General features: G+C 37.0%; 3 protein-coding genes across 3 annotated transcripts in view; 1 reads left to right on the plus strand and 2 right to left on the minus strand.

Moving 5' to 3' along the window:
- The window catches only part of timm17b (translocase of inner mitochondrial membrane 17 homolog B (yeast)), a 214713-nt gene that overhangs the window by 15845 nt on the left and 171712 nt on the right, over positions 1-27156 (minus strand). The window lies entirely within an intron of this gene.
- On the plus strand, positions 60-26690 carry LOC143732424 (carnitine O-acetyltransferase). Its single transcript, XM_077223487.1, has 14 exons — positions 60-1219; positions 4229-4507; positions 5191-5309; positions 6581-6634; positions 6722-6887; positions 11849-12023; positions 13965-14143; positions 14250-14350; positions 15221-15340; positions 15443-15565; positions 16805-16940; positions 17032-17094; positions 17250-17387; positions 25310-26690. The coding sequence occupies exons 1-14, from the start codon at positions 1193-1195 to the stop codon at positions 25517-25519; spliced, it is 1890 nt and encodes a 629-aa protein (XP_077079602.1). The 5' UTR covers positions 60-1192; the 3' UTR covers positions 25520-26690.
- adamts13 (ADAM metallopeptidase with thrombospondin type 1 motif, 13) overlaps positions 26578-27156 on the minus strand; it is a 51915-nt gene continuing 51336 nt past the window's right edge. Inside the window, 1 exon segment of the mRNA XM_077223478.1 lies at positions 26578-26942. Within this exon segment, the coding sequence (XP_077079593.1) occupies positions 26769-26942 (174 nt within the window). The 3' untranslated portion in view covers positions 26578-26768.

Below are 27156 nucleotides of genomic sequence, written 5' to 3' on the forward strand. Positions count from 1 at the left end.
AATGAAATGGGGCCTGATGTATAAACATTGCTTACGCACAAAAAAGGCATTGAAATCTGCGTACGCAATTTTCCACTCAAATATAGGGATTGATAAAAAATAAAATGATTGTAAATATATGCGAACCGACCGCAATAGACCCGACTAGACCCTGCGCATCTTGGAGAGAGCAATGACAAATTAATGATTTTAAACTGTTTCATATTGATATAGCCTACAATATTCCACTCTCATTATCGGAGTTAATCACTCAAATTACATAAAGTGATTATTCAGAAGTTAAAAATATATATTTTTCACGTGGATTAGAATGCCTATGACTCACATGTAGGTTAAGATATGTATTAGAAACTATAGGCGTTGTAAACTCTATATGGTTATTTTGCGCAGGTTCTGGCGTATGCGTTTTATAAATATGAAAACTCAGGATGAAATCTAATCTACGTAAAGTTTTATATATGAGGAGGCCCTTGAAGTAGGCTAGAGTTGTTTTGTTTTAGCCTACTGGACATATTTGTTCACTAAAAGTATATGCGAGGACTTGAGTCTGACACTCTTTCAATTGGATAAATAAATAGCCATTGCCGATGCCGATTCGCATTCAGATCTTTTCAGTCAGGCTGAATCGGTTCGCAAAATCATAATCATATCTCTACAATGAACGTTTCATATAGGCCTATTTAAAAACAAAGCACCACAAATAAGTGCAAACAGCTTAAAAATGTGCCTGGTCAATAAAAATAGGTACATTAAATTATCAATTAACAATTTGAAAGATTCCTGTCTGCATTGACAGTCGCTTAGCGATGACGTTGTGAACGCACAAATAGGCCGACAGATGGCAATGTTTATTTGTTTTACCCATAGGCTATGGTTTTAAATATCACCCTACATTTTAACTGATAAAATAAAGGACTTCGATATAGACGTTATCGTTACAAATGTTTTTTATATACCGCATATAATTACATTTTTTTCTTTATTTGGTGCCTCACCAGCTCAGTGCAAGTCATTCGTTATTGATGGGCAAAATAAACTGGTAGCTGCAGTGGTCAATCTTATCCGAGCGAGGGCGAGGGTGTGCGACCCGTGTGTGTCAAGAAAGTTTTGGTCGCCCTTGTAGCGCATAATATCGGGGAGATCCTGTTCTTCAGCTGTCAGTTGAATTCTCCAAAATCAATTCCGTGAAATCATGCTGTGCGTTCTGACCAGAACTGCGGTAAGTGCTGGTTAATCGTAGTGTAGGCTACAATACATTAGCCAACAAACGCATCGACACAGTTAATGTCAATGTTACGCCCGCCAACTGTTATGCACCAATAGCTATGCAGTTTTGATGTGCTGCGCGTTTGTTTTTATCCATCGCTTATGTTGTCTTGTCTTGGTCTGAAACATTGTATGCATTTGTTGTGCGTCATTTTGTTGTTACGAGTAGCCTATCTAAAAACATGACGAATCAATGAATTATGACATGTTGTGATGACCCACATAATTAGAGGACAAATCAGCAACAAAAGAATTGTTGTCAAGAAAAACGGATGCCACCGCATGCACTTTGACAACGGGACATCGCCGATCAATATAATGAAATAGTCTGTTCAAACAAGGTTATTTAGGGCGGCTACATGTAAACAGTGTGCTGAAAGGTCGTCGTGCACAGATTTCAATACCACAAGAGAATTTGCCAATTAATACATTTTCAAAGGATTATTATTATTTTTTACTTTACCTTATAGGGGGATTTTATATATAAAGTACACACATTGAATGTATAAGATATTGAAATTGAAGGACTTAATTTTACAATAACTCGTTTGGGCACATATGACGCCTATCCTGCTGAATTTTAAAAGAATAACTAGTGTATTACTATTTTAAGGGCCGTGCACAGACATTTGGGCAGGTTCTCAAGCGAAAAATAAAGGGCACCCCTCTCTTAGTCATAATTAGCCTACTATAACAATTACACTACAGACTGTAGAACATCTTTAAATTATATTTATTTAATTAAATAAATAAATATGTCCATTGTTGTCCTATAAAATAAAGGACTTAGATATAGAGGTTATCGTTACAAATGTTTTTTATATACCGCATAGCTATAATTTTTTTTTTTTAAAAAGCTGAGGAATTAAATTAGCAAAATCAATGTGCATTACTGACAGAAAATACTATTATTTAATATTACACTATTATTATTTATATGTGTACTGCAATTACAGTTGCACAATGTTATGAAATTAGTGTTTAAATGTAACATTTTGAATATAGAAAATGATATGATACTTTTCGATATATGAAAAGTATCATATCAACATTCAAGTATCATATCAAAACATTTCTGGATTTTTCTTCGAATAATGGACTTCAATGGCAACCAGCGTTTTGAAGTCCAAATCAATGCAGTTTCAAAGGTCTTTGAAGTGCTTCAACGGGCTGTGCACGATCGCAGCTGAGAAAGAGGGTCTTATCTAGTGAAACGATTGGTCATTTAAAAAAATAATTATATATATATATATATATATATATATATATATACTTTTAACTATATCTGCAACGCGCCGGGAACTACGGCATCAAGTTGAAAGGTCATGCTCGAGAAAAAAAAAAAACGTTTAGGTTTTAAAAGTTTTAAACACCCAGGATACGCACACGTAAGGACAATTTTAAACAATAATATGACACAAAGACATAAATATGTCATTCAACATACAATACAATTTGAACTATACTCCTTCGCACTGTCGCTTTGTATACAGTGGGGCGGTACTTCTGCTGGCGACATCAAGCGTGACCTTTCAACGTGATGACGTAGTTCCCGGCGCGTTGCAGATCAGCTCAATCCGAACAATTGTAGTTAAAAAGTGCTTCAACACAGGCTGTGCATGATCGCAGCTGAGGAATAGGGTCTTATCTAGCGAAACGATAGGTCATTAAAAAAAAGCTCTTCCTAACTTTATAATGGGATTGAATGGTAAAAAAAATTGAAGCCCAAAAAAAGCGCATCCATGCATCATAAAAGTAATCCATACGACTCAAGGGGGTTAATAAATGCCTTTTGAAGCAAAGCCATGCGTTTTTGTAAGAAATATATACATATTTGTAACTTTATAAACTATAATCACTGGCTTCCGGCAACGGCTGTACGCAAGTCGAGTTCTGGCCAAGAGGGACCTCCAAGGCCTAAAATGAACACTGACTCGCTAAGCAGCAAATGAGAGTAAAAATTGGCGTTGGCTAGTGCATGAAACAGGGTCAGTCGCTATTTGGCCAGTAATTTTTTTTTAAATTCTAACAATGCAATGTTGTGCCATGAACATGAACAAACGTGAATGACGCTCTGTACAGTTGATGGTTCAGTGCTTCATCATCACGAAAGTTTCAGCCTTTCCGATGTATATTCAAGCACCGGAACACACAAAAAGGAATTTGTTACTCGTGCGCTGTGGGAAGTTTAACATTCGTAGCGCATGACCTGAAAGCCGCGTCTCTCAGACAGCACGGAAAGTTGAGCTCTCTTTCATGCCTTCCTGCGCTTCAGTGGACAAATTCACTCAAAATTATATTAAAAAAATGCGTGTCTTGGTGAGTATCCTAGTAAACGTATTCGGTTATATGTCTAAAGTGAACACAAACACAAAACGCATGACCGTGCGTGAATTCAGTCTTAAAGTGACAGCATCCTAAATCTGCTACTCGTTTATACATATACATAAACATACATATACATGTTTATACATATACATAAAACATATATTGTTAACCAAACAACAAAGGACAAAGAAAAAAAACACTCTTGAACTTTAAAAAGAATATAAATACTATGCATTGTTATTTATTTGATTAGCCTACTTTATTAAATTTCGCTACCTGAAAACTATTAGACCTGCCTGAAGAGTACTGTTTATTTCACTTGTTTGTATTGTATTGTATTTATTTGTGCTTTTGCTTTTAATTTGATTGTTTGTTCTTATTTTATTACTGTCTGTTTGTTTAATTGTCTTTAAAAATATAGGTTATTAAATTAATAGATAAGCCAGGTGCCTAACTATTTTTGTTAGAAAATATTATGTTATAATGTTAAAAATATAATGTTATTAAGCTCTACGTTTATTTATTTTTTGTAAAAATAGAAAAAGTGTATACATTTTTACTTCTACAGAGTCCAGGTATTATGTTGCATGTCTTATTAATACAATTAAATTTTCATAATCATCTGTATTTTTAGGCAAGGACGGCCCTGGTGAAGCCATGCCGACTACCGACTCCAGTGCCAGTTGTTAAAATTTCTGACCGGTCGCTGGTCCATCAGGAGAGTCTGCCGAAGCTGCCCGTTCCGCCGCTGAAGCAGACATGCGCGCGGTATATGGCATCGCTCGAGCCGTTGATCTGCGAAGAGGAGATGGCGCACACGCAGCAGCTCATGAAGGAGTTCCTCCAGCCCGGTGGCGTAGGAGAGAGATTGCAGAAGAGCCTTGAGCGCCGGGCACGCAAAACCGAAAACTGGGTGCGCTGGTGTGCCGTAAATCATTCTAACTGTATAATCACATAGTTTTTTAATCATTTACTACATTTACATTTAAATATTCTTACTTCTGATAGATATTATTGAAACAAGTCTGTTGAGAAATCACACACTACTAAAAATCTGTATTATCTGTAAACAGCAAAAGAAAAAATGAGACAATTAGGCAATCAGAAAATGTGGAGGCAGCTCTCTGCCTGTTATGTTTGTTGACATGTCTGTGACATGAAAACTTGGTAAAACAGGATCCAAAAGAGTACAATCAAATAGGTAACACTTTATTTCGATAGTCCACTTTAGACATTCTACTAACTATAAGTAACCTTGCAGCTACATGTCAATTAACTGTCATTAGAGTATTAGTAGACTTTCTGCTTAATATCTGCTAACACTTTATTTTGTTGGTCCACCAACAGATATTCTACTGACTATAAGTAACTTAGCAACTACAAGTCAACTTGTTCTCCTAACCCGAACCCTAACACCTAACCATAACCTAACAGTCTACTGACAGTTTACTACAGTCTAATACTCTAATGACAGTTAGTTGACATGTAGTTGAAAAGTTACTTATAGTTAGTAGAATGTCTAAAGTGACTATCCAAATAAAGTGTAACCATAATATATATACTAAATATTTCATTTATTCCCTCTGTATGATCCAGCTCTCTGACTGGTGGATGCAGTCAGCCTACCTGGACTCTCGAATGCCTGTGGCGATGTACACAAGCCCAGGGGTCGTTTTACCCAAAATGCACTTCCAAGACCGCCAGGGACAAATGAGGTGGGTGACGATGGTTACTTTTATGTCACACAACTGAGCAAATTTAATTATTGAAAACTAAAAGTGTATTTGAAATGTATAACGATTTATTACACATTTTATATACTCTACTACTCAAAAGTTTGGGGTCAGTAAGATTTAAAAAACTAATGATAATAATACTTTTATTCAGACAGGATTGACTGATCAAAAGTGATAGTTAAGAATTTTACATCACCGCTTACACAAAAATATTATGCAGCACAACATTTTTTAACATTGATAATAATAATAATAAAAAGAAAATCTTGAGCACTAAATTAGCATACTAGAATGATTACTGAAGGATCATGAGTACTCTGACTGGAAATCTCAAATATATTCAAATAGAAAACAGTTAATTTTAATTTTAATAATATTTCCCAATATTATTCTTTTTACTGTATTTTTGTCTAATAAAAGCAGCCTTGGTGAGCGTGAGAGACTACATATTCGTCTTCAAAGACATTCTAAATTCTACCAACCCCAAACTTTTAAACTGCAGTGTATATTTATTATTAATTAGTTGAAATTTTAATCCAAATTAACTAATACAGTAGCAACCTTCACAAGGACCGTCCGACTTGATCAGCATGTTATTATTGCTCAAGAGCACAATGATGATAGTTCATGATAGTTCCAGGTTCAAACCCTCATCAGCCAAGAGCATGTATGTGGATATATTCTTGAAAAGCAGAGAACGATAGCAGAGAATTGGGTTGGTTTTGGAGAGGACTTTAGTTTTGGGGTTTTAAGTTTCACATCGACCTTTACACAGAGTTCTAGCTTTGCTTGGCTATTTTTGGCATATGTGCTACTCCTGGCATTGGACTGTTTTTTCAAAGGGATGTGCACTTTAGATTCGGCCGTGTTCCACTTTTAGATTTGCCCTTATATCTTTGCAATCAACACCTATAGTGACATTTCATATAAAGGCAGATACCTTGAAATTATGTTTAGTGTGTAGAGTCAGGTTATATGAAACCATCATGAGAAATAAACATTACATGAGGTGTTTGTATGTTTACGTAACTGTGTTGTCCTCTGCTACATGATATCTATAGTCTGCTCTTTATCTATAGTCTGCTCTTTTTTTTTAAGCTGACAGTCTTCAATGAAAATGTAAATTGTTTGTTATATAAAATGTCTCTTTGAGAAATCAATCTTTTTGACCTGTGTGCATGTTTTTCCAAAAGTGTCATAATATGCTTTCTGCTGTTCAGATTAAGCAATTCCAGCATTCTCTTTTATAGATTTGCTGCTAAACTCATTGCTGGTGTTTTGGATTTCAAAAGTATGATTGATAGGTGAGTTATTTTATTATTTTCTGAAGCAATTGGAATATGTCCAAATGTGTTAGTTTGTTTTAATCAACATTCTTTACTGTGTCATAGTGAAACATTGCCTGTGGAATATCTGGGTGGCAAGCCTTTGTGCATGGACCAGTATTACCAGGTGCTGTCTTCATGTCGCATCCCAGGACCCAAGAGGGACACTGTGGTGAATCACGCAATTGGAAAGAACCCTCCTACACACATCACAGTGGTCCACAACTTTCAGGTGCTTTGCCACACTTTCAGGCTTCTTTCAAAAAACATTAAAGAGGACCTGTTTTGCTTTTTTACATTTTCAACTTTTTTTAATTTGTCATGTTTCTGTTTGATCATAAAAAAGGTCTGCAAAGTTACAAAGCAAAAAGTTAACTCCAAAGGGAGTTATTATTGATATCAGTAAGCATGGTTTCTGAACTCTCTGAAACACCTTGATTGTAGTCTTGAGATTTCTTCTGGAAACGTACAGGTCCTTCTCAAAAAATTAGCATATTGTGATAAAGTTCATTATTTTCCATAATGTAATGATACAAATTAAACTTTCATATATTTTAGATTCATTGCACACCAACTGAAATATTTCAGGTCTTTTAATGTTTTAATACTGATGATTTTGGCATACAGCTCATGAAAACCCAAAATTCCTATCTCAAAAAATTAGCATATTTCATCCGACCAATAAAAGAAGTGTTTTTAATACAAAAAAAAAAGTCAACCTTCAAATAATTATGTTCAGTTATGCACTCAATACTTGGTCTGGAATCCTTTTGCAGAAATGACTGCTTCAATGCGGCGTGGCACGGAGGCAATCAGCCTGTGGCACTGCTGAGGTGTTATGGAGGCCAAGGATGCTTCGATAGCGGCCTTAAGCTCATCCAGAGTGTTGGGTCTTGCGTCTCTCAACTTTCTCTTCACAATATCCCACAGATTCTCTATGGGGTTCAGGTCAGGAGAGTTGGCAGGCCAATTGAACACAGTAATACCATGGTCAGTAAACCATTTACCAGTGGTTTTGGCACTGTGGGCAGGTGCCAGGTCGTGCTGAAAAATGAAATCTTCATCTCCATAAAGCTTTTCAGCAGATGGAAGCATGAAGTGCTCCAAAATCTCCTGATAGCTAGCTGCTAGCTTCAGAAATTTCTTTCTGTGTCTTAACCTCTTGCTTGAGGGTGTCAATGATGGCCTTCTGGACAGCAGCCAGGTCGGCAGTCTTACCCATGATTGCGGTTTTGAGTAATGAAACAGGCTGGGAGTTTTTAAAAGCCTCAGGAATCTTATGCAGATGTTTAGAGTTAATTAGTTGATTCAGATGATTAGGTTAATAGCTCGTTTAGAGACCCTTTTCATGATATGCTAATTTTTTGAGATAGGAATTTTGGGTTTTCAGGAGCTGTATGCCAAAATCATCAGTATTAAAACAATAGAAGACCTGAAATATTTCAGTTGGTGTGCAATGAATCTAAAATATATGAAAGTTTAATTTTTATCATTACATTATGGAAAATAATTAACTTTGAGAAGGACCTGTATATGCCACAATATTCCTCATTTAAATAATTCCTGCCCAAGGCATATGTAAAATAAAGGGGGTAAGGCCTGGTTGAGTTGCGTTAGTAGTGTGTTGTCGCCATTTCCAAGAGACACTGTTTTTTCCACCCTGGATCTAACACGGTGAATGTAAAGGGTAGAGTTCTAAACGGGCCTGAAGATTACAACCCGACCCGACCCGGCGCCGATGTTACTTGACACATCAACATGAATTATCTGCCCGAACCCGGCACCGCGGCCCGACGCTTTTTTATTTTTATTTATTTTTATTTTATTTTATTTTTTTCCCCTTTTTTTCATATACACATAGGCTATTATCATGACCAGCAGACGGGAATTCAAATCAACCTTTAATGTTCACTTTTAACAATACCCTACAAACAATACAAACAACTAAAACAAACTTTAAAAATACAAATAGGCTATATAGGCTACTAAATATGCCTCAAATAAAAATATTCTGGACGACCCTGTTTTTTTGCTGTCATATTTCATCAGCACCTTGCATTTTGAGCATTGCACATACCCTGTAGAATTTCCATCAGAATCCAGCACCATTCCAAACACTTTTTATTTACAGATTTTTATTTTTAAAGGCCAGTTATTTCATGGATCCAGGATAATATGCATCCTGATAAAGTTCCCTTGGCCTTTGGAATTAAAATAGACCCACATCATCACATTCCCTTCACCATACCTAGAGATTGGCATGGGGTACTTTCCATAAGATCATATTTCAATGCAAATCAAACCAGCTATTAGGCTAACTGAAATAAAACCATGCCAATCTCTTGGTATGGTGAAGGGTGTGGTAATGTGGGGCTATTTCAATTCCAAAGGCCAAGGGAACTTTATCAGGATGCATACTATCCTGGATCCATGAAATAACTGGCCTTTAAAAATAAAAATCTGCCTGACTCTATGGGAATTTAACATAGGGGTGTCCTGACTTATGCACCCTGTATTTTAAGGAAGAACATTTATTTATTTATGATACATTATACATTCACATAGAAAATTGGTGTCCTTAAAGGTTGGATTTTTCCTCATTTTTTTAATTAAGGCATTAAGATCAATTTCAAAAAGATGAATTTTTATTCCTCTTTTTAGGCAACTTTAGCATGGGTGTCCTAACTTATTCACATCACTGTAAATACAGTATGTGTAAAAATAATGTGATTGTGATTAAACAATAATAAAATAATGCATTTCAACATGAATGAATAAAATAAACAAAAATACTACCAACATAAAACGTGCACTTTCTTAAAGTATTCTTAATCTTCTTAAACAAGCCCTATTTTTTCACTGCACGCTCGCTCTCATATGTCACAGCTGGTTGCAGAATAAAGATCTAAACGCAAGCAGTATCGTGTTTATTTAACATCGAACTCAGGGAACATGAAACCAGAACAGAACAACTCAACATAATGCGATGAGAACTGAACAAGACTGACTGAAGGAAACACAGGGTTTAAATACACCGAACAAACCAATCAAGTGGACAACTTGTGTAAATTATTATCAGACAATGAGTAACCAAGGAAACTAACACAGGAAACTGAACAAGACCCATGCAAATCCCACCCATGATACAAAGAACACAAACAGATTATCCCTTACAGTATCCCCCCCGATCAAGGAGGTATGACCTTACTCCTCATTATCTATACAAAAAAGTCCAACAGAGGCAGGCGGGAGACGGCTTAGGTGGAGGGATGCAGTCCCAGAGTACATGGGACAGGGGCCAAGGCGGAGACAAAGAGGGAGAGAGACAGGGGGGAACCCCTAGCTGGAGGGCCAGGATGCAGGCCCACGGTGAAGTCAAGGGAGGGAGGAGTCATGGAAAAGGCTTAGCAGCAGGAACCAGGGAGCCGACGGACCAGGGTGGAGCCTGAGGACTGGAGGAACCGGGAAACACTAAAGGTCCTGGAGGGCAGGGTGGAACCACAGTGATAAGCAACTAAGGATGAGCCAGGACTGAGGATTGAGGCAAAGGCAGAGTGACCAAGGATCAAGGCAGAGCTGGAGGGAAGGAGGAACCCAACAGAGCCGAAGGGCTGGTTAGACTGCGGTGGAGTGATTCACAAGTTGACACTCCAGGACTTGGCTGCTGAACACAAAGCCCAAGGCAAATCGAAGCGGGGAAACGGAGCCAGGATGGGAGGAACTGAAGGACTGAGATAAGACTGTGCAGGTAGGACTAAAGGAGTGGGCAGTGCATGCAGGGTTTTTTTGCAAACAGTTCTCTGGATAGATACAGGGCAGACATATAGGAACGACCCTCTTGGCCGACTCGGAACAGGCAAACATTTTTCTTTTGGCTGACTTGAAACAAGCAGAGGAGGTGGGAGTGGGAGGCAGGGTGGTAACACAGACTCGATATTAGGTGACGAAACTGGTTCAGTGCAGGTTGACAAAATGGGCAGGATATACTCACTCTCCCACATAAGAGGGGGCACTTCCTCACCTCATCCCCTCGAACTCCATCAAAATTCCATCAGGTACTGACGTTGTAGCCGGCTCACTCACCTGATCCTTGGACGATCCTTGGCTCAGTTTCTTTCCTCACTGGGAGTGGTATTGTTGTGGGCTCTGGCTCCATGTCTGTGGTGGGCTCAGGCGCATCTGTCACCAGGGTTAGTGGCTGCGACTGGCACACTCTTTTCCTCCTCACTCTCGCAGATGGTGAAGGGAATGGTAAAGTGGTGGAGGAGTACCCATTCCACATACTAGGTCCCTAGAGATCCGTCTCCAGTCAAGCGCACTCTTGTCTCAGCGTTCAAGCTGGATCAGAAAATCACACACAGGCAGTCGTCATCATAGTGAACAAGGTGGTAAAGGTCCAAAAAATGGCTGTGTGTGCCTCTCTAGGAACTGGTTACCCTGCAAAGAGGAGGAGGATACTCAGCTATTTATCTGCTGCTGGATCCCTAAAGGTCAGTTCTTCTGTCACAGCTATCAGACCAATGACCAGATTTGTTTCCATACTGGAAAACTGTTTCCAACCAAGGAAACTAACACCGGTAACAGAAGTAAACATGTGCAAAACCTACCCATACATACAAACACAGAAACACAGACTATCCCTTATATCAAAGACATGTGACACGGGCCAGCAAAATATGCCTGGGGTGTTTTGACGTAAACATTAGAAAAACACTGAAAACATATGAGAGTCTTGCAGAAACCCATGTTTTGTATTTATATAATTTTAATATTAATATTTTTTAAAGGAACTGACACCAAATTATTAGTTTGTGAGTAATGATACAGTATCAATGCACTTGCTGACAGACTGGGAAGAGAGGTACAGTAACAATGTAAAAAATGGTGTTTTTTAGACCCCCCCCCCCTCCCCCCAAAAAAAAAATCAATTAAGACCTTGTAAAAGGGCATAAATCTTACTGACCCCAAATATTTTAATAGTAGTGTTCAGTATTTTTTTTAATGAGTTTTTATTTTTGACATATTAATCGTTTTTGAAATGGTTTCTACAAATTTGAGCTTTGGGTTTGAAGCTTTGGTATTTGCCAGTGATATTAAAGTCGATTTTGTTTTTAGGTGATATCCAGTGAGACAAAATGAATAAAGATAAATGTTTTCTTTCCATTTCTCTGTCTGTTTCTCTGTATTCCTCAGTTCTTTGTTCTGGATGTGTACAACAGTGATGGTTCACCACTAACTGTAGATCAGATCTATGTTCAGCTGGAAAAGATCTGGAACACTTCCCTTCAGACCAATAAAGAGCCGGTTGGCATCCTGACTTCCAACCACCGTAACACCTGGGGCAAGGCCTACAACAATCTGATCAAGGGTGAGTTGAATGGAAAGTAACATTTGATAGAGCCTTTGTACACTCACCTAAAGGATTACTAGGAACACCTGTTCAATTTCTCATTAATGCAATTATCTAATCAACCAATCACATGGCAATTGCTTCAATGCATTTAGGGGTGTGGTCCTGGTCAAGACAATCTCCTGAAGTCCAAATTGAATGTCAGAATGGGAAAGAAAGGTGATTTAAGCAATTTTGAGCGTGGCATGGTTGTTGGTGCCAGACGGACTGGTCTGAGTATTTCACAATCTGCTCAGTTACTGGGATTTTCACGCACAACCATTTCTAGGGTTTACAAAGAATGGTGTGAAAAGGGAAAAACATCCAATATGCAGCAGTCCTGTGGGCGAAAATGCCTTGTTGATGCTAGAGGTCAGAGGAGAATGGGCCGACTGATGCAAGCTGATAGAAGAGCAACTTTGACTGAAATAACCACTCGTTACAACCGAGGTATGCAGCAAAGCATTTGTGAAGCCACAACACGCACAACCTTGAGGCGGATGGGCTACAACAGCAGAAGACCCCACCGGGTACCACTCATCTTCACTACAAATAGGAAAAAGAGGCTACAATTCGCAAGAGCTCACCAAAATTGGACAGTTGAAGACTGGAAAAATGTTGCCTGGTCTGATGAGTCTCGATTTCTGTTGAGACATTCAGATGGTAGAGTCAGAATTTGGCGTAAACAGAATGAGAACATGGATCCATCATGCCTTGTTACCACTGTGCAGGCTGGTGGTGCTGGTGTAATGGTGTGGGGGATGTTTTCTTGGCACACTTTAGGCCCCTTAGTGCCAATTGGCCATCGTTTAAATGCCACGGCCTACCTGAGCATTGTTTCTGACCATGTCCATCCCTTTATGGCCACCATTTACCCATCGTCTGATGGCTACTTCCAGCAGGATAATGCACCATGTCACAAAGCTCGAATCATTTCAAATTGGTTTCTTGAACATGACAATGAGTTCACTGTACTAAAATGCCCCCCACAGTCACCAGATCTTAACCCAATAAATCTTTGGGATGTGGTGGAACGGGAGCTTCGTGCCCTGGATGTGCATCCCACAAATCTCCATCAACTGCAATATGCTATCGTATCAATATAGGCCAACATTTCTAAAGAACGCTTTAAGCACCTTGTTGAATCAATGCCACGTAGAAATAAGGCAGTTCTGAAGGCGAAAGGGGGGCAAACACAGTATTAGTATGGTGTTCCTAATAATCATTTAGGTGAGTGTATCTCAATGGGAACAGACTAGGCAAAATACTTATATTTCTTGCTGATTTTTTTTTATACAAAGACTTTAGTTATCCAAAAAAATACAGGTATACTGTATATTCATATACAAGTGAAACTCGAAAAATTTGAATATCATGCAAACGTTTGTGTATTTTGATAATTCTGATTAAAAGGTGAAACTAATATATTTGGTATATATAACTATATACATATGCATGATTATACTTTTCAGAGGGCCGACATTTCTGTATTTAAAATCCTTTTTATTGATTTCATGTAATATTCTAATTTTCTGAGATTTTGAATTTGGGGTTTTAATTAGCTGTAAGCCATAATCATCAATATGTAATTTTTTGCACTATATTCTAATTTTTCGAGTTTCACCTGTAATTATTTATAATGCCAAATAATCCTATTTATTAATACATGTATAAATAATCTTAACATACTATTTATTCCAAATAAATGTTTAAGTATTTTTTTCCCTCAAATTTACATAATTTACACAACTCAAATTCCAAACAGGAATGTTCCTGTCTGAATAGCCAGTGGACCCTGCTTCATTTTTCTTTCCACTTTAGCGCTCGCATTCATTATTCAGTAGTGGGCATTATTTTTCCTGTGCATACCTGTGTGCCAATCATATTTACACTGTTCCACTCATATTTACACTGTTCAAGACAAGACAAATAAGGATTCAGTGCGGGCAATCCAGAAGAGCATCTTCACAGTGTGTCTTGATGCTCCAAAGCCACGCGTGTCAGATGAGATGTACCATAACAAGGTGGCTGCTCAAATGCTCCATGGCGGAGGCAGTCGCTGGAACAGTGGAAACCGCTGGTTCGACAAAACGCTGCAGGTTACTATAATGCCTTTATATCTGTCCACAAAGCTCAAAGAGTAGATATGAATCCGGATGTATTGAGATATTCTTCTTTACCTGCACTCTCTTCTGTTTCCCACAGTTCATAATTGGGGAGGACGGATCGTGTGGACTCACCTATGAACATGCTGCAGCTGAGGGACCTCCCATTGTTTTCCTGGTGGACCATGTTGTTGATTATATGTAAGGATATGACATCATATAATTCACCATTAGATTTTGAAAAGGAATTTTTCGACAAGAAATATACACTACTGTTCAAAACTTTGGGGTTAGTGCGATTTTTCTTTTTTTTGTGTGTGAAATAAGTCTCTTCTGCTCACCAAGGCTGCCTTTATTTGATCAAAAATAATAGAAATATTGCAAAATATTATTACAATTTAATATAACTGTTTTCAAATGTAATTCATTTCTGTGATGGCAAAGCTGAATTTCATCATTACTTTAGTCTTCAATGTCACACGATACTTCAGAAATCATTCTTCTAATATGCTGATTTGCTGCTTGAGAATTTGTTTTATTACTGTCAATGTAATTTTTTTTTAATACTTAAATTTAAAAGAACAGTATTTCTTTAAAATAGAAATCTTTTGTAACATTATTGACCTCAACCGTTTAAACGGTATGTAAATGTATTAACCAACAGATATGCACTGATACTGATAATTATTGCCCTGGTAATTATTTTCACAGATAAATGACTAATATTAAAATTTGACTATGCTCTGAATCACAACATTATAACAGTATTAAAATTGATGTTCATTTGAGATTTGCTAAATTTTGTATTTAATATTGTTATTAAAGATGCCAATTATCTTTAATTTAGCATGATATGATGGGAGTGGTTATCTATAAATAAGGAAATGAGCATGCACAATCAAATATTGGCCAGTACCAATAAATAAATAATTCTCTAATATTGGCCTCTAACCAATATAGTATTGTGCATCCCTAAACACAAGGCACCGAATAGGTTTGATCATGTTGAGTTGTTTGTATTGGTGTTCAAAAAGTTTATAGATGATGTGTTATCCAACATGTATGTAACAGGAGGAGAAATGAAATGGTGCGAACTCCCATGATTCCACTACCTATGCCACTAAAGCTTCGATTCAACATCACACCAGAAATCAAGAAGGACATTGAGAAAGCCAAACAGAACATGAACATGTGAGGATATTTTAAACTGATATAATGGGCTTTGAATCAGTACCTGTAATAAATGAATATTAAATCATGTACTTCCTTCATCCTCTTATATCCTATGTATAGAATGGTGCATGAACTGGACGTTCGAGTGCTAAACTTCTCACACTATGGAAGAAAATTCCCGAGGTCTCATAAATTGAGTCCTGACGCATTCATCCAAATGGCTCTGCAGTTGGCATACTACAGGTAAGTTTGACATGCAAGTGCTGAATATTTCGTCTCTGACCAACGGTCTCCAAAAATCCCTGAAAACCTGTAGTCCTTCAGATAGTATTTTGTTTTTACATCCCAATGGCTTCTCTCACTTCATTTCCTAGGTTGCATGCATGCCATTTATGCCACATTTCTGCTTGTCTGCATTTTTAAAGGTCAAGTATGTAATTTTTTTATGTTCAAATCCTTTCTTCAATAAGTCAGTCATTTTTAGGGTTGCGTTTAAGTTTAGGTCCTTTTTAATGTCTTTTGCCCGCTAACTTCCCTCCATCTCGTTCACTCAGATGTACGTCATTGCTTCAATGCACGAGTGCCCACTACTGGTGGAACCCTTGCAATGGGTTTAAATGGAACGCCCTAAAGCCCTTGATCGCTTTTGGATAAATTAAGTGCAAAGCATGCTGTTGTGATGTTATGATCATGTTGCTTTGTGGTCTACGGAGCTGCCGAAAGTGTACATATGAGAAATCTCGCTCCCTCTGCGAAAATCGAGGGTCTGTCCAAATAAACATCCCTCGTCCATTTGACAAAGATGAACGCAGCTTGTGGCTCAAACAGTGGCGTGAATGTAGGGTAGGACTAACTGTAAAGGCATCTCGATAGCCAAAGGGGGTGTGGAAACAACATTTTTGCAATTCTGTTTAGTGCCACTAGTGGCATATAAATGACATACTTTACCTTTAAAACATGCAATGCATTCGGGAAGTGGAGAGTTGCAGAAATTGACCAAAGGGGATACGACATGCAGTTTTCATGTGATTGGAAACTGGCTTCCTCCCAACATTTGCATGCTTTCACACAATAATTAATTGCATGTGGATAAAGTGTGGCCTTCTTGTGAAGGGTCTTCTTGTGTCTTTAGTACTCAAAGGCCTGGTTTCTCACACAGGGCTTAGCTTAAGCCAGGATTAGGCCTTAGTTCAATTAGGGCTTTTAAGTCGCTTTTAAAAACATGACTTAGAAAAAAACATTACTGGTGAGCATCTTGAGACAAAACAATGGCTCTGAAATATTTTAAGATATGTCAATGCAGGTTGCTTTCAGTTAAAACAGCTCAAAAATGTACTTTAGTTTGGGACTAGACTTGAGCATTGTCTGTGAAACTGTGGAAAAAGTGCTAACTGACAATTAATGCTAGGTGTTCATGGAAATCATTTTTTTATGTACCCATAACCGCCAGTCCACTGATGATTGATCTCGTTCCTGTGTTAGGATGTATCAGATGTGCTGTCCGACTTACGAGAGCGCCTCTTTACGCATGTTTAAACTGGGTAGAACAGAAGCCATTCGATCCACCACCACAGAATCGCTCCAGTTCACACAAGCCATGGATGATCCATCAAAAAACGTACGAGTTTACATTTTAGTATCATTCTCGTTCGTCACTCTCGATTAAGTTAATTTTCCATGTTATTATTGTTTCATTTTCACATTTGCAGAATGGGGAGAAAGCAGCACTGCTTGAAAAGGCAATCAAAGTCCACAGAGAGCACACACACATGGTGAGCTTCATATGATCTTTAAAAATGTTTGTCATGTTATCAAGATTTCTCAATAAATATGATCTAAATTAATAAAAAAAAATATTGATGCTGTTACAATTTTGCCTCTCTTTTTGCCTCCTCCTAAACTCAGTTTTCGTTTCCTTTGTAATCAGGCCATCCATGGGCAGGCTATAGAGAGGCACATCCTGGGTTTAAAGATGGTGGCCATTGAGGATCTGACTTCTTTACCTGAGATCTTCATGGACACATCATTCGCTGTATCTTCACATTTTAATCTCTTCACGAGTCAGGTTTGTGGCTCTAGTTTTGCTAATTATGGGAATTAGACTGGAATTTATTCACTCTTATGCCATCTCATATTGGACTTTCTTAGACTTTTTGATTAATTTCTTTAAATAAAATGAAAATCAGATGTCAAGGTCAAAAATGACAGAAAAACATCATAAGAACCATACTGTAAATCCACTTACAATGATAGTCAGGGCTTTTAAAGGGAATGGGATATGAGACTCCGGTTGGTTTAATTCACGCTGCGCTCAAAACACACCCATTACTCATTAAGAGAATAGGATCAACCCTTTAAGACCATTTTTCCCGTCGTTAAACTAGCAAAAGTGGATTCAGACACGCCCTAAGTGCAACTGCGCCCTGCGCTTTAGACCATGCGCTTAGATCGTTAAAATAGGGCCCTTAGACTTCTTTATGTAAACAACCTCTGTTATTATTAGGCAATCTCTTTGCATGTGAAATGAGCAATGATTTCTTATGTCTTGTGGGTTTGCATAGCTGTCCTGCTTTACATTGTGTCAGGTTCACAAAACAACCCTGAATGTGTCTCTCAAACGGGTAACAGCATGTCCTAACCAGACATTGCCAGGGCAGTTGATAGCGGGACGAAAGGTACTGACTATTGCCACCCATACAGAAATGTAATATATGTCAATATAAGTAAATTACATATATAATGTCAGTGTCCATGTATGTCTGCTGCCTATATGAGAATATATGCAAAATCCATATATATAAAACACATAGACATATATGAAACATATATTTCAAAATATAGCAAAAATGGCCGTTTTCATGTAAGTGCCATATATTTTCCCGTATATGCACATAAATGTTAAATATATGTAAGACGCATATATGCATATATGTACTTATTTCAATGTATCAGTATCAAATGCATTTATGTTTACATACATTTATTAAATATGTGGGAAACAAATATGCATGTCACATTTATACGTAATGTTGTCCATGTATGCGAGAAACCAATACTATACTGTAATATATGCAGATATATGGTATCATATATGGATGAACTCAAATATTTTCTTCACATGTTTGGACACATAAATGTTCATGTATGTTGCAGGCATATATTGTGTTCTCAGATAAGTCAAATATATGTATAGATATATGTCATGCTATTTAAAATATGAGTACATATATGGCCATATATTAAATTTTTGTATGGGCAGTGGTGGCCTTAAGCATCTGGGGGCCCGTTTCAATAACTAATATGGGGCCCTACCCACATAAAACAAACATAGAGCAGAAAAGGCAAGAATTCCTGTTGGTTTGCATCAATTGTATATTATTTTATTACGTGCACTTTTAGCTTCATGAACAGGCAGCTCAGCATATAAATAATCCAACCTTATGGTTAAAAATATATACAATTATACAGCGTTTTACGTCAGAATAAGCCTCGCCATTAAATTACTATTATGTGAAGTTAACATTATACAATATGTAGACATACACCACAAAACTAGTTGAGGATAAATTCTTTAAAATTGGGGAATCCGTTACGGACTTGAGCGCTCTGAAAGCGGCACTAAAAGACTGCTTTAAAACATTCACAGAGGCCTCAAACAGAAAGCACAAAGCCTTTCTTTAAAGAGAATTTCGTTTTATATTAATTGTATCTTAATTTTAATCAATGTTTCATCAACCAATTGCCTGGATTTAATAAATAAGAAGTAAATATAGCAGCAGATATATAATCACGACACGGAGGCGCCAGCGCGTGAACTGGAGCTTGTCTCATAAATTAACCAAAACTCAGCATAAGGTAGCCTACGTGCCTTACAGACCTGAGAAATATATCTAAAATGTCTACTTCTAAAAAGAACATTTCAAAACGAAAGAAAACAGACTGCTCTCTGTTTATGTAATCCATATGAAATGTGCATTTCTCTCTGGTGCGTTCACTAGTGCGAAGATCATTTTTTTACAATAAATTACAAGCTGCTAGTGCCGTTATGTAGTTAATCGCCTGTCACGAATGCAAATGCAAAGTTGCAAGCTGATTTAATCATGGTTAAAACTATATTAATTTACAAAATAGTTATTATATATTTATATATATATAATTTGTCAGGAATAAGAGGGCACATTGGTAGCATCCCTGTTGCCAAGTCTCAGCGGCTGAAATCGCGTTCTGAGGCAGGCAGGTGTGCTGACCAGAGGTGAGGCGGCACAGTGACCTAGGTGGCTGGGAACATGGAACATGGAACAAGAACATGAACAAAACCAAAACGTGACACCGTCACTCGTCGCGTATCGCTGTCGTGGCTGATTAGGACAAAATGTCTGATTAACATGAAAAAGATAAGGATGAAGTGAGATTGCTACAAATAATCTTTAGGCGCTCGTAACATTGGGATCCTTCAGAAGGGTTATTATTAACCCTAAGCCCGTATCAACACAATGCTGAATGCTCAGTACACTGCTTAGTACACTCTGTTATTTTCTTCTAGATCTGCTGTACAGCCGAAACAAACTTTGTTGTATTATTTTCCTGTTATCACTGTAAAGCAGCTTTGAAACAATCAGTATTGTAAAAAGCACTATATAAATAGAAGTGACTTGACTTGACTTGACTTGACTTAACTTACAATTCCCAAATTTAGATACGAAGGAATACATAGTACCTTCTTCTGGTCTATCTATCCTATTTTCTTGCTAAATACTAAATAGGCATTGATAATAAGGGTGGTCATGTTTTTGTAAAATATCTACTTTTTTTTGCTTCAAAGAGCTGAAAGACCTAATGTCCCATTTAAAGCCCCTCTGAGACTCTGAGTAACAGTGTTTCTCTGTCATGTAATACTTCGCAAATCATTCTGCCATGTTGGTGCCCTTTGATATAGTTTACACTTAACAGATACATACATCTAACAGGGTTGCAGTAATGCTTCCCTGAGGACACTTCTGTGCTATGAAGAAATATCTTTCAGCTCTAGTCAAAGAAAGGATTGTTTTGGAACTGTGTTTACAACTGTATTGGAACTAGGGGTGTTGCAATATACTGGTGATGATGATAACTGTGATATTTCAAAAATAAAATACTGATATAAGGCAATACTACACAAAAATTCAATTATTGTAAATAATTTAGCGGCAATAGCTAGATGGCAGTAATTTGGTTGACACTCCTAGGTTGGGAGGTATTTCACCTTAACGCTAAGTTGACACCCGTCATGACATGGAAAAAGGAAGACAATAACGCAGTGGCTGAATACAAATATGCTTACTTCCCAACTATGTAGTAGGCAAAAATACACGGATGACTTACTACTTCTCGCGAGATTCTTAAGTGGGCATCCAGTGGACACTTTACTATACCATGAAGCCATGGTAGAGGAGTCGTGAATGAAGTGACACCACTGATGAGAAACAAGATACCAGGGGTCTCCAACCTTATTTCATTTGAGAGCTACTTTTTTTAAAAGATAGTGGCCGAGAGCTACTCATGTAATACAATGCTTAAATCTCTTAAATAATGTCTCATAACTCTCATATTAACAACTATCTAAACTGTTTTAGAACTAAAAGAGTTTTTATAGGCCTATATTTGTCACCCTTAAATGTCAGAGAAAAGAACAGAATCAGAGATTATTTTTTTATAGAAAATTGTACTTTTCATATTATACTGTAAAAACACATAATTATAGTTGATTTTATAGTGTATCTTAACTAGAGATGAAATGGCATGAAAATTTCATTTCATAATTATAGTGAACAAAATGATCACAGAATCCTGTTCAAAGAGTAGGCCTACTAATACTACACAATAAAATCAATTCAACAAGTTTTATGTCTAAAACCAGCAAATAACAAATATAATTAGCATTAGTATGCACTTTTTGTTTACATAAACATTAAAATAACAACATTAAAAATAAAGGAATGTGTTGTGACATGTTATCTACTAACATACAAAGATTTATAAAAAGAAACCTCGCATATTTTAGCCTTTAAATCATTTTTATAAAAAGAATGAGTCAAAAAAGATAAATTAAGTGACATTTATTTTGCACATTTGCTTATCTTTTATCATTAATAGTAAAATTCGGTCCGATTTTCCCTTGGCGTCTGTCGTTGCTATGCAACCAAGCACCGAGCTCTCCACAATGACAAAGTTTTAATGGATTTTTTCATCTTGCTGCGCCTGGAAAGAAATTAGTGCGTCGCTTCAATTATGAGCTTCCTACATTTGAAATAACGAACTTGAGCGCGCAAAAGACGAGCTACCTCCAAGCAGGCCACGAGCTACTGGTAGCTCGCGAGCGACGTGTTGGAGACCCCTGCTCTATAACCCACAGACAAAAAAGTTAGATGTGACAGACCTAATTAACAAGTCCTTGGAGGTACCTGCTCTTCATAACACTTCATTTGTGGTGTTATGAAACTATATCTGAAATTATATATAATTTACTTAATCGATCTCGAGGGACAGTTCACCTAAAATAGAAATTCTGTCATTTACTCACCTGTATGACTTTCTTTCATTTGCGTAACATTTGGAAAATTGTTTCAGTGTTTTTATTACAATACAAATAAAGTACAATAAAACTCAATGGAAACCAATGTTGTTTCAAAACAAAAGAACATTATTCAAAATATCTTACACAGAACGCGTTTTTCCATTCCACTGTGCTACTTTTCCATTGTTTTTCAATGTTAATACATGCTAGACGGACGTCTTTAACCATTACGCTTGCGTACATGGCATTCTAAAAACGCGACACTCAAGTTAAAGGGGTCTATTATTTTTTGTATTTGGTTTAATGCAATGTGTTTACGTGGTTTTAGGTTAAAAAAGTCATTATTCTACACATACTGTACATTATTGTTGATCCTCTATGCCCCGCCTTTCTGAAACGCTTTACAAAGCTGAAAAAAAAGCTCTGTTCTGAAAAGCGTGGTGTGCTCTGATTGGCCAGCGTTCCAGTGCATAGTGATTGGCCCAAAAACTTTAAGTGTGTGACGGAAATTCTCATGCCCCTTTACCATATTTGGAACATCAGCTCCCAAAGCAATAATGACAGTTGATAATAGAACCGGAAAATGCAGATGACCAAGCTGATCGATCAACTTTGCCAGCGCGACTGAACCAGATCTTACAAGATTGGTAAGGTTTAATTTCATGGGGGACATGATTACTGATTATAATGACTTCTACTGTCTTTTTACGTGCCGCGCTACGGTTGTGAGAACACTATGTAAACATAAAACTATGTCTGCATTTGTGATCGTAGAAACGACAAACAAGCGTTACTCTATACTGCTTAACCCTCTGGGGTCGGTGGTATCGCCGGCGATACCAGCTCACTTTTTTCCTTATCAGTGCAAAAGAGACTCAAATTACTCTGTTGATTTTGATCTTACATATAAGTGCTGTACATCATTACTTCCTGTTAAGTGTCTAATGAACTGTAACTCCGTCAATACTTGTCACAGAGATACGAGAGATTTCTCTATATGAAGCTGAAATTCTCTTCTTTTAAATGAAGTAATTTATATGAAAAACAAATATTCTCAGTTTATGTAATCTGTATGAAAAGAGAGAGATGTCAGTATTTTTTCTTTCCAGCTCATTATACCTCATTACGCGTTAATGTGCCACGCCCATGGAGAGCGCGCGGTATTCAAACGCAAATGATCTAAGGCAAGCCATGCAAACATGCCAACGCCCACCAGCTGGATTATAAAACACATCATGTTTAGTACGTTTTTTACTACCGCTGTGTATCCCTACCCTGTGAGGAATAATAGCCTACTATCTAATAACCCTGGAAAATGTATCAGAAGTGCTGGCAGTTTCATTTCGAGGAGCAACGGATCCAGCTGATGTAGTAAGTCATTTATTCTTAAGTGCTTTGTTCTAATCGCGATATTGAATAATTTCTATAAACCGCAAAAAGACTGTTTAAATATGAATTGCGTGTCTGTGTGTAGGCTAAATGATGAATGAACGGCACAGGCGCGCGCGCTTGGTTTACTACAGTTATACAGCGCGTGTCTGTGCCGTTCATTCACTCTCGCACCTACATTAGTAAACATGTTATTAAATTTACATGAACACATCCAAACTATATTGCTATAGCCTACTAAGATGAGTAAAAATAGACTGAAATATGTTGAAATAAAATGTCTGTATAAGCAACAAACTGCAAATTAACATGTATATGCTAATATATCATACACAATATGTTACAGACTAAATATGAATGTTTAGACAAGATTTTGTGATTAGTTTTGGATAGATTATAACGTTTTGACTGTAAAGAAAGACTACTGTCACATTAAATAGTTAAGCTTTTGTTCACCAATTTCTGCTTGTTAAATATACTATAGTATGATGTTTTGTCAAAAATAAAGTAGGTATATTGGATTATCAACTAAGATGTTATTATAGTGTTTGTTCCAATATTCAAACTAATGAATCCTTAACTTTTTTAATACGTATGATAAAATGTATACTTTTTACAAAGAAAGAATACACTTGAAATATTGTTAAAATTGTAATTGTTGTTGTAATTGTAACCTATTTGTAATTGGTTACAATTTCTAATTGTAAAATATGTATATATAGATAATTTCTTTTGTCCTTGCGTTCTTTGGGACCCTGTGACACTCCTGTGTGAAAGGCTAATTAATATGCAGCTCATTATGTATGTGGCACATTATCCGGCCTTTGTCTTCTCAGGTGTGAACACGCCTACACGCATATTGCCTTTCCAAACAAAAGGTGTTTTATAAAATTTAAATCAATGTATTGTTTTGTGTAAATGATTAGGCAGGATGATTTTCAGATCATTTTGAAGCAAAAAACTCTAGGCAACAACACTCATTAGTCAAAAGTCTTGTAGACACATATTTAGTATGTGTTTTGTGGTCTTATTTCAGACACTTTAAGTTTTAGTTTTTTCAATAACCACTCATAAACAATATTCTCTCAAAAATACAAACATGTACATACATGTTGCTCACATATTACGGTAGCCCCGATTGTGCTATATAGAGTGAATTTACACCTTTGCCATTAACATGTTTATAAATAACTGAAAAAAGCACAAATGTCAGAGCATGTCAAAACACCTCCAGGACCCAGAAAACCCCTCAGACTCCAACTCGAGTCAGTAGCAAATTCTTAAAATATGAAAACATACTTAACGGCTGTGTCTGTGAGTCAGAAGCACCAGAATGTACATGGAAAGATGGATTTGCTCCACTTTTTTGAATCAGCCTTTGTGCACAGCCGGCCTTGAACTCTCTGGAAACAGTCCGCCGAAAAATGCGCAGCACACAGTTGAATATTTTAGTTGTACTGTTCTGGAACAGTATTGTAAATAAAGCTTAAACACTGTTTTCTAATTGTGTCCTCTTTTGGAAGGCCAAAGAAAGTAGTTTGGCTTTCGCAATGAATAACACAGTGTCTCCACAACATGGCGGCACCGGCGCAACAATAATACAGCGAGAATAAAAGTTACGCCTTCTTTATGTGCATACATTTGGGCACTGTTATGAAACTCTGTCCCCACAAACGGACGTTGAAAGGTTTTAGGAAGGTGTGGCTGAGCCTTAACTTTTATAAAGAATATCTCTTTAGGTTTGACACTTTAAGCTTTGTAACTCTGCAGATCTTATGCATGCACAAACAGCTACATAACACTAAAGAATAAGGAAAACAAGAAATCGCATCATATGACCCTTTTAAAAGTTCAGCTTTTAAAAAAATGTGTCTCTAGACCTTGAGCTTTTTTTTCATTCCACTGACCTACATTTTTGACATAAAAAAACAGCATCCCTTATGTTGTTTGGGTGTACTGTCCCTTTAAGAGCTTGTATGTTTTGTAAATCTATCTTATTCTGTAATGTAGCATTTTCATGTAAGCTGTGGTTGTATTATTTTCAGGTTGGATCAAAGACAGACTGTGTTATGTGTTTTGGACCCATGGTTCCTGATGGTTACGGTGTCTGCTACAACCCCATGGATGACCATATCAACTTTGCAGTGACGGCCTTCAATAGCTGTGAAGAAACCAATGCTACTAAACTGTCCAAGTTTCTAGAGAATGCTCTTCTGGACATGAAGACTCTTCTGGAGCAGGTGTCTAAGGCCTAGTGAGTGACGACACTTCTTTAATGGCAAAAGAAACTCTCACAGAAGCCCTGAAACCTTTTCAGACTGGAGGCTTTTCCCACTTTCAGTGTCATTAAACTGGCATGTATTATTGGCTCATATTGATATTCCATATGAGTGTGTGAAGTTTTTTTTTTTCATTATGCAAAAACTATAAGTAACTAAGAAAACCATTATTAGGTTGATTCCATTCAATATGTAAGCATTGTAACTATGTGGTGCTTTTAAAACTTGTATCTGTTTGTTTGAACAAAACAACATTGACTCAATGGCTAATGGAAATCGGGAAACCTGTTTCAAAACAGTCATTATTTTTGCAGTATATTTTAATGATGCTAATGGCACAGAAATTACACACTTCACTATTCAGGGTAGTGATTATGGATTAAGAGACTGCTACAAACTCAAACAGGGATAGAGACGTGTTCATTCTGGTTTTAGTTTCAATTGTAAAAACTGTATGTTTGGGAAGGCTGTTGATGTTGTCCAGTCCATATCATGTAAAGCCTAAAGTATACTTCAGTTTTTTTGGGGTACACTAGTATATGTGTACATGAAATCAATTTCATCATATTACAATCAAAACACTTACAAAAAAAAGGTTATATATAGATTAGATACAGATATTTTATGTTTGCATGTCATGTGATGGTGAAAAAACTTGAAAAAATATTTTGTTAAATTATTGAGATGTTTACTTCAAATCTCAGTGGGTATTTCAAGTAAATTTTAGGTCTAAGGGGTTCTGCTGATAAAAAAAAAGTTTGGGAAGCTCTGAAATGTGTCTGTACACATATGCTAAGTGTAGGCATGAAAAAACTAAATATACCTTTTGGCTTTAAGGAGGTTCATGCTAGTTTTATAATTGCTAAGTACAACTTAGTTGCTAAGTTATTCTTTACCAAAACTCTCATAGCCACAGCCTGTTCTAAATCAAAATATCAGAAAATGCATTTTATGCTGTTAGATTAGTGTAGATTTGGCACACATTATTGTTAGCAGATTAACTCATGTTCACTACAATAAATATACAGAGGCACTTATATATAAACAGTAAATTGTATTATTTTTGTTTTTAAATGATATGACAAAACAAGACCGAATACTACAGATTATATCTTTGATAAAACGTTAATAAATCCTCCTGTTCAGATTCTGGTGTACTAAACTGGCTAAATTATGGTTGTTAAATGTTCCAAGGCTCTTTATGAACTAGAAACACTCTTACAAACTACACTGGTTCTTCTTCAGAAGGGTCAATGTACGAATACTCGGCCCTGAACATTCCCTTGATTTGCTGATACTCCCCGTGGAACTCCACTTCAGCCCTGCTTCCCGAGGAGCTCCACAGGAAGAGCCGTGTCCCTCTGAATATGGTCGTCTTTAAGGCATCCACATCACGAATCTGGATAAGCAAAAGAAAACAATAACACAGAACATCAGAGAATCACAATATAAACATGTTTGTGCTCAACTCCCAGGACGTCACATCCACAATGTCTACCAATCTTAGTGCTTGCACGACTACTTATTTTTACTAAATGCCGGCTCAGTATATATCTTATGTAAATGACCCACAAAACACAGTGAACTAATAGCGGTCTTTACGGTTTAATCTC

The sequence above is a fragment of the Siphateles boraxobius genome, unplaced genomic scaffold (genome assembly GCF_051911475.1).
Source record: "Siphateles boraxobius isolate OS27281-9 unplaced genomic scaffold, OSU_SipBor_1 9, whole genome shotgun sequence".
NCBI lineage: Eukaryota > Metazoa > Chordata > Actinopteri > Cypriniformes > Leuciscidae > Siphateles > Siphateles boraxobius.

Bases quoted from the DNA above. Each gene is read 5' to 3' on its own strand.
- LOC143732424 (XM_077223487.1), top strand. From the start codon at position 1,193: ATGCTGTGCGTTCTGACCAGAACTGCG. The intron at 4,508-5,190 runs GTGCGCTGGTGT...TGTATGATCCAG, and splicing joins CACGCAAAACCGAAAACTGG to CTCTCTGACTGGTGGATGCA. The intron at 14,351-15,220 runs GTAAGGATATGA...TGTATGTAACAG, and splicing joins GACCATGTTGTTGATTATAT to GAGGAGAAATGAAATGGTGC.